This window comes from Dama dama, chromosome 2, assembly GCF_033118175.1.
Source record: "Dama dama isolate Ldn47 chromosome 2, ASM3311817v1, whole genome shotgun sequence".
Lineage (NCBI taxonomy): Eukaryota > Metazoa > Chordata > Mammalia > Artiodactyla > Cervidae > Dama > Dama dama.
Window position 1 is genome coordinate 24,460,879 of NC_083682.1, and position 8,088 is coordinate 24,468,966.

The 8,088-nt window shown below is 49.4% G+C and overlaps 1 protein-coding gene across 1 annotated transcript; it reads right to left on the bottom strand.

Annotated features, from left to right (window-relative positions):
- Window positions 1–1,719: 1,719 nt before the first annotated feature.
- On the bottom strand, window positions 1,720–5,558 carry LOC133073762 (serum amyloid A-3 protein). Its single transcript, XM_061167701.1, has 4 exons — window positions 5,422–5,558; window positions 4,772–4,863; window positions 2,394–2,532; window positions 1,720–2,003 (listed from the first exon to the last, which is right to left on the bottom strand). The coding sequence occupies exons 2-4, from the start codon at window positions 4,860–4,862 to the stop codon at window positions 1,838–1,840; spliced, it is 396 nt and encodes a 131-aa protein (XP_061023684.1). The 5' UTR covers window position 4,863; window positions 5,422–5,558; the 3' UTR covers window positions 1,720–1,837.
- Window positions 5,559–8,088: the final 2,530 nt, after the last annotated feature.

Below are 8,088 nucleotides of genomic sequence, written 5' to 3' on the forward strand. Positions count from 1 at the left end.
GCAGAACGTGCATGTGGACAGATTCTTCAGCTTGACGATAAAGAAGAAGAGGAAAAGGTGAAAGAGTGAAGAGTGACATGGATTGAAGTCTGGGTTTCAATGTGGGAATTTATTAAGAAATCAGATGCTGAGGGTAAGGACTCCGCGAGGCACTGTTCCCATGAGGAGAACAAGCTGTGGTGTGTCTGTAACCAGTCAGGCATCTCTTGAGCACAAGGGCTGTCATGCGGGAGATCCATGGAGGAGAGAGTCCCCACCTCTGAACCTCAGTCTTGACAGCACATCCCTGTCCTCCTGCAGTCAGCCTCACCAGCCTGCAGTCCTGGCTGCTCACCCACTGCAGGTGTGACCTTGAGCAAGGTCCAGATCACTTCCCTCTAAGCCTCATTTCTTCAAGTGACAACTGCAAAGCCTTTGTGGTAAATCAAATAAAGCATGTAGAGTTAGAACATTTGCAATCAAAGAAAATGGTGGCCTCTATAATTACTATGCCTCAGCTTCCCACAGCCCAGCAGAGTTTGGATCACCATTGGTCTGTGTTTCTGAGGAGGCTCCTCTTAAACTGTGTTGGAAGTGTGTATCTTCATAGCTGACATTCACTCTAGAAGTGAAAATAGTATTTTGTTTGATCCAAAGGTAGTGAGGATAAAGGTAAGGGAAACTCATCTGAGAATGATTTCTTAGATAAAATGAGCTGAAACTAATTAACAGCTGAGTCAGGGGTTGGCTCTGGTGTTGATGAGAAACAATTGGAGTCTAAGATACAGTTTCCAGGACAGGTGTCATGAGACTGGGCTTCCTAAAGCAAATGTGCCTTCTTGATTTGGGAAGAGATCCCTGGGGATAAGGCCTAGAGTGAAGCGGGATCAGGATGCAACTGGCTGGGCAGTGGAGAGTCGGGACCCAGAGAGGCCTGAAGGAGCGACGCAGTGACTGGGGAGGAAGAAGAGGCCGTGGGGCTGCCCAGGCTTGTGCCCGAGTCAGGCCCCGCCACCGAGGAGCCCAGCGTGATGGCCAGTGCTCTCCCAGCTCAGGCTTACTCAGGAGGAGAAACTGGGGTCCTGAGAGTACTGGGGCGCAATGGGGCCATGTGAGCACAGGGCAGGGGTCCAGGTCACCGGGGATTCCTGGGACCCTCCAGTCACAGGCTCATCCTCCACAGAGCTTTCACCTTCCATATGGTGCCAGGAGGCCTTTCTCCCCAGTGTCTGACTCAAAGACTCCAGTTCCCATCAACATGTTCAGTTCCGCAAACGTTACTGGGCAGCTCTGGGGACGTGTCTCAGTTCCTGGGGTGACAGAGCTCAGTGACCCTCTTACCCTGTTTGGAGGGAAGTGATGTGTGGCTCGTAGCTTAGTCCCAAGAGAATTCTACAGTCCTGCCTTCAAGGACTGTGTCCCTGACCCCACACAGAGAGCACCGAGGACAAGCTAGGCGACTAGACCAGGGACAGAGGAGGTGGCAGGACACAAGTGCCGGGAGGGAGAAGGCCTGGACTGAGAAGGGCCTGGAAACGGCCCCGGGGGAACCAGAGGGGCCTGGAGAGGGAGCGGGTCTGATTAGGGGATGGCTGGACAGGGGGTCTGTCCTGAATGATGCTGAGGGTGTGTCCCGGAAACAAACACACAGGCACAGGCTCAGCTTCACGTGGCTGTCCTGCCATCAGTCCTGGAACCAACAGGCTGTCCTCATACCAGGAATGACACACAGTCTCAGTATTCCATCTCTTAAGCATTTATTAGATCCGCTGCCTTCTGTGAACAGAGAACGCTCTAGCTCAGTGTCCCTGCCCTTGGGGACTCACAGCCCCATCTCCTGAGCAGAGAGAGAGGCAGCTCAGTACTTGTCAGGCAGGCCAGGAGGTCTGAAGTGGTTGGGGTCTTTGCCGCTCCGGCCCCATTCGTTGGCAAACTGGTCGGCCTTCGAGTCCTCCCGTACCTGGTCCCTGGTCATGCCCTTAAACAGGGGGTCTGTGATTCCCTGAATATTCTCTCTGGCATCACTGGAAAGGAAGAGGGCAGGGAGGGGATTAATCCAGGACTATGAGCCCCAGCCCCACCCTCCCCATCTCTCCTCTTTCCAAGGGATCAGTGACTCTGAGAGGAGCCCAGGAAAGAGGGGCTACAACCCTGAGGCTCCCCGGGCTCAGCCCACTTCAGCCCTGTGCTGCGTGAACACACCCAGAGCGGGAGGGTGGAGAGTCGCCTGTCCCACCAGCCTTGCTCTGCTCCTCAGACACCCAGACCTCACACTGGGCGCAGAGCAGGAGGGTGGGTAAGAGGAGGGGGGCCCACAGCCCTACTGGAAAGTTCTCCAGGGCTCGGCCCCTCCAGGTTGTCCAAGGCAGCCAAGCTCTGCCCACCCATCCCTGCATCCCCAGGGACCCTGGTACCTGATCACTTTAGCAGCCCAGGCACCCCCTGGTCCCCTTTTGGCAGCGTCATAGTTTCCGCGGGCGTGGAAATACTTGTCTGCACCTTTGTAGTTCGCTTCCTTCATGTCTCTGTAGGCTCTCCACATGTCTTTAGCCCCTGGGAGGAAAAGAAAATGATGAGATGAAAGTGATTGTGTTTTGGTGAAAGAGAGAAATAAATAATTTCCTGCCACTGAATCCAGGTTTCAGCCTTTGACTAAGCCCTTGGAGATTATTATGTTGGCTTGAAATGAATACTTCTTTACTTCTCACTTACTTCCCTGTCTGAAATTGTGAGTACACACTTGGTGCAAGTTTTATTTTGTTTGGTTTCATTCTAAGTCTGTTGGAACTTTGTTTCTGGAGGTGTGTGATGTGTGTGAAGAAGAGGTCAGTGCTCTTTCTTTAAGGGATGTTTGCTTATACAATGAAGGTCCACCTGGAAAGATGCAGGAAAGGATCTGACCAGAGCTTGAGAAGAAGGACGATATGAGAAAAGCTGTGTATATAGGATACTCCCAGCCTGGTCAAGGGGAGAAATCCAGCCCTGGGGACTAACTCGGGCCTGAGTACATCTGAATACTGAGGGCATGTTTGCACATGGGCAACCATCAGAATTAAATCAGCAGGTGGTAAAGGTGAGCTCTCTAAGAGGGCTTTGATGAAACAGGGTAATCAGATGCAGAAAAGGGGCAACTGAACCACCAGCTCTAAAGTTCAGTGTCTTCTCCAGTAAAATGGAGGAGTAATGCTTCTCTCAGGGTGGTTAAGCAGAAGAACTGAGGAAATACAGGTTGAGTTTAGAGAACATTGTAGGTGCTCACTAATACCATCACCTCGCTGGTCCTTAGGAGAGTAGGGCAAAAATAAATAAATAAATAAAGTAGGATGAAGATCAGAGAGGCATGGACAGAGAACCCAACCTAGATAGAATGAAATGGCAAAGGTTTAAAAGATTAGCACATTAGGGAAAAGAGGAAAATATAACGTGGATTATAATCATAGTTTATCTAATATCTCTGTGAGATAACTTATCTTTATTTTAGGTATTAGCTATTTCCACTGTTCAGAAAAATAGTTTTGTTGAGGGCTATGATACTCTTAGTATAGCTATTCACCCTGAGTTACAGATTTAAATAGTTCCCTGGAATCTAAAGTTGCTTAATAAGTGCTTCCAAATGCACAACATATTTGTCCCTTGGGTGCAAAACCAGGTAATGGTTCTCAATATTGATGGTGCACAAAATCAAGTGAGGTGCTTAATAATGGACAGATTTGCAGAGAGCCCCAGGGATTGTGGTTCAGGGAAGGGACTATGTGTGGATCCAGACACCTGCTTTCCACAAAGCACCCAGACCAGGGGTGATTCTCATGCAAGTCATCCTGGAGTGCCCCTTGAACAACACTGACCGAGGAGATGAAAAGATACTTTTATCTGGGCCTGTGTGAATTTAGATAGAATTAAGAACAAACTCTTAAAACAATTATTCAGCAATTATCACAGAAAAATAAGAACACCAAATAGTTTTGGGAAATAAATTATGGCCAGTTTGCTCTGGCTAGTGAGGTCTATGTCTCTTGCTATAGGATTCTCACCAGGTCTCAGCCTCAGCAGAACCATCATTAAGAAAACTCATGCTCCCATTTACTATGGGGAGGGGAACTCTATCGGGTTTCCTTCCAGAGGCACCAACCCCCACTCTCTGCCATCTACTCAGACAATGAGCAGGACTCGTGTTCACAGACCCCTCACTCTCCACATGTACTCTTGTCTGGGAGGCAGTAGAAGGGCCGAGGTTAACAGCAAGGTCTCAGGATGCTGGGTTCAATCCTGCTCTGCCCTTAATCTCTTGGGGCAGCAGGTTCTCTGATAAGGGATAACGGTCCCCACATTGCAGGACTCAAGGATTAAACCTTGAGGAGGAAAACGAGTCGATTCCTGCAAGTAAAGCTCTTAGACAGTCCTGACCAGCTACTAAAAAATCAGGTATTTTAAGTTAAAAGTATTCAGTGGTTGCATCCACCTCTTGGCTACAGGAGACTTGGAAATGAGCCATCTCTAGTTGCCCACGAGGTGGCAGCAGAGACTTGCTGGTATTTTGGGAACATGCAACCCGCGCCCCAGATGTCTTCCTCACTCGTGGGGAAAGTTGGGGCTCAAACTTTATATAACCTTGGGCTTGGGGATCCCCGAAAAGAGTGCAAAGCTGCCAGAACAGCCTCGGGAAGTGCTACCATGCAAACCAAGCTCATTTTCTGCCCACTGATGGTCTTTGCCCTGTGGGGATGTGTCCTCTGCTCAGGTGAATCCTGGGGAAGCAGACACAGCCTCCCCTGGCCCATCCTTTGGTCCTTACCTTGACCAGCTTCCTTGAGAAATGTCCCCCATCTCTGGCTGCTGACACCCAGGATCAGGAAGCAGAAAATGATGCTGGTGGAAAGGTTCATCCTGCAACAGAGAGATGAGCAGACTCAATCAAAAATGACAGGTCTTGAGGCTGAGTTGTAATGTGGATACACTCTTACATTCCAAATGTAAATCTCTCTGAATTTTATCTCGATAGATAGACAATAGGTTGTAACACAGAGGATCCAGCTCTCATTTCCATTGAATCCTGGGAATCCCAGTGATTTCCTGCGTGAAGGATTGCAACAGGCTTTTAGCATAAACCACTTTCCAGTCCCCTCATCCTCTGTCAGCCAGACACCCAGCTGCACTGCAGGTTCCCCAGAGGCACGAGGAGTGAGTTCCTGCCGCCTGTCTGTGATGTGAGACGAGGTGGATGAGGCACAGCGTCTGTGGCCGCGTGCTCACCCCATCACCGCCTTCACAGAAGAAGCAGACAAGGGAGCCCTACCCCCTGACGTGCTCATGCCTGGAGGATTCTAATGGTCAGAATGAACAGTAGATTCAGGAAGGAAGCAGAGAGCTGGGCTGCAGCACAAGAATGCTGGTGAAGAGAAAGTCTCCGAAGAGGAAAAGTGTTGGAGAGTTCTAGCACCTCACCTTTGGCCGTGCCCTCCTGCTGAGGCTCCTGGTGAAGCTGCGCTGCCTGTGCTGCCTGCCAGGGAGACGGGCCGGTGCTTTATATACTGACACTTGGCCAGTGGAGCAAATGAGAAACGGGGTGGAAGCAAAAAAAGAAAGAAGGAAAGAAAGTTTGGGAAATCCCTCCTGACCAGAACACAGCATTGAAAACAGCAGTGTTATTCTTCACTCACATCTAATTTTCCTAGATTGTGCAATCTGGCAGCTTTCAGAATGTAGCATGTTGGACCTTTTCTTTCCATTTCAAGTCTCATTCCAGTGGCAAATGTGTTTTCACCCCCAACAGTAGTGTTCTGACATTTGCTGTGAAGGGTGTGTGTGCTTAGGTGCTCAGTTGTATCCGACTCTTTGGGACCCCATGGACTGTAACCCACCAGGCTCTCTCTCCATGGGATTCTCCAGCCAAGAATACTGGATTGCATAGCCATTGCCTTCTCCAGGGGAGCTTCCTGACCCAGGGATTGAACCAACCTGGGTCTCTTGCACAGCAAGTGGATTCTTTACCACCTGAGCCACCTGGGAATTCCAAAGATTAACATCAGAAAAAAAGAGTTGAGTAAAGAATGTGAGCATACAGGGCAAATGGACCAGCAGAAGGGTCCATTACAAGGAACAGCTCAGGGTGAAGCTGGGACCTCAGGGTACAGCAGCAGGAAAGGAAGGAGACAGAAATTCAGGAAAATCAAACTTCCAGCACCCACATGGGGTGGATCCAGCACTGGAAAAGGGAGTCTTCCAGCTTCAAGTGTATTCATGATCAGATGCTGTTGATGGTCATAACAGTAGGTCATATTGAGAGGTCATTGTAATCCTGGGAAGGATGAACCATAGTGTAGAAATCTCCTGTGATACTGTATAGAAATGACACCATAAAAGTGAACAGGAAAAGTCCAGATGTCTGTTAAATTATCAGCATAGATGGTTCAGGACGGTTACAGAGAAAGCTGATTTATCACAAGAATGCTGGAGAGTATGATGTCAGAGAATAGCTGTTCCAATCAGAAAAGCAGGACTGGGCTTTATTCTGTAAGTTCAGGAAGATAATCTTGGGAGGAAATTTCACGCAGGTGCTCTCACAGGGATGGCATCTCTGATGAACTCCTTGCCCCATCTCTGCCTCTTCATCCCAAAGGGAAATTTCAAAGGTCACTGGATTTCCCAGAGGAGAAGGGATGATGCGTGTGTGATATGTCAGAGACGGTGGGGACCCAGAGGACATGGAACTGCTCTTCCTGACAGTGGGACCCTGGGTTGGAAGGCTGAGGACGGCAGGAGGCCAAGTGAGGCCCAGTCCAGGAGCCCCACCTCAGGATTCTTCCCTGGAGTGTTCACAGGAGAGAAGGAATGTGAGCCGTGCATTGGAGACACTGGCACAGATCTCCAAGACAGACGCAAGCAAATCACGGAGATTTGCGAACTGAGACGAGGGGAGATGGTAAATTAGAGTCTAGAAGGACACGGGGCTTGTGCTCAAGTAGTAATCCTGAGAATAAGGAGGGCGAAGAATTGCCAATTTGTTACAAGACTCGGGGAAACATGAGCAGGATGTTAGAAAGAGCACTGGCCCGGGAGGAAGCACAGCAGGTGAGGATGACCCTGTGGTCTGGGAACCACGGTCTTAGATTTGTTGTTGTTGCTTAGTAACCAAGTCCATGTCGGACTCTTCAGTGACTCCATGGGCTGTAGCCCCTCAGGCTCCTCTGTCTGGGATTTTCCAGGAAAGAGTACAGGAGTGGGTGGACATTTCCTTCTCCAGGGGATCTTCCTGACCCAGGATCGAACCCATGTCTCCTGCATTGCAGGCGGATTCTTTACCACTGAGCCACCTGGGAAGCCCTGTCTTAGATTGAAAGTGAAAGTGAAAGTGAAGTTGCTCAGTCGTGTCCGACTCTTTGCAACCCCATGGACTATAGCCCACCAGGCTCCCCCGTCCATGGGATTCTCCAGGCAAGAATACCAGAGTGGGTTGCCATTTCCTTCTCCAGGGGATCTTCCCAACCCAGGGATCCAACCCAGGTTTCCGCATTGCAGGCAGATGCTTTAACCTCTGAGCCAGGATGATGCCTCTTTCTGGGTCTGGGACATGTTTTATTTCCTGTAGGTGTAATGAGGTGAACATGTAGGGCAGATAACTATCTAAAGGATTTCTCTGTCTGTTTGGTTTTTATCCAAGGCAAAGCTAAGCAATATTTAAATATTCTCAACAGAACTTACACTCCTTGGGAAAGTTGGGGTTCCCTGAGGTTGGGGTAATCTAGGTCCCTGAGCTGGCTTAGCTGACTTGGTCCCAGGAGTAGACATGGTGGAGAGAGGAGATGTTGTCAACCGTCTATAGTCATCGGCCCTGAACATGCCCTGGGGCTGCTCCAAAAACGGGGGTTGTGATGTCCACTTCCCTTCTGCCTTCCTCGGGGCAGAAATCATGGGCCAGTGATCACATTATTTTGCAACTCTTTGCCTCTGTTTGGGGCCATTTGATACTGGAATTCCACTTCCCACTCTCTTGCATCATTCCAGTCATTTCTTCTTTGATAAAATCATTAGAGACAAAGCATACAATTTCTAGACACCAAGTCAGGCATCACAAGATCTCTTCCTTGTTACTTAAGGCACTCAGTCTTCCTG

What these genes read in the sequence shown, in the direction of transcription:
- LOC133073762 (XM_061167701.1), bottom strand. Translation starts at nt 4,862, where the DNA reads ATGAACCTTTCCACCAGCATCATTTTCTGCTTCCTGATCCTGGGTGTC. An exon ending in TCTCAAGGAAGCTGGTCAAG is followed by an intron (nt 2,533 to 4,771) that starts GTAAGGACCAAA and finishes TTTTCCTCCCAG; the next exon opens with GGGCTAAAGACATGTGGAGA. An exon ending in TGGGCTGCTAAAGTGATCAG is followed by an intron (nt 2,004 to 2,393) that starts GTACCAGGGTCC and finishes CTTCCTTTCCAG; the next exon opens with TGATGCCAGAGAGAATATTC.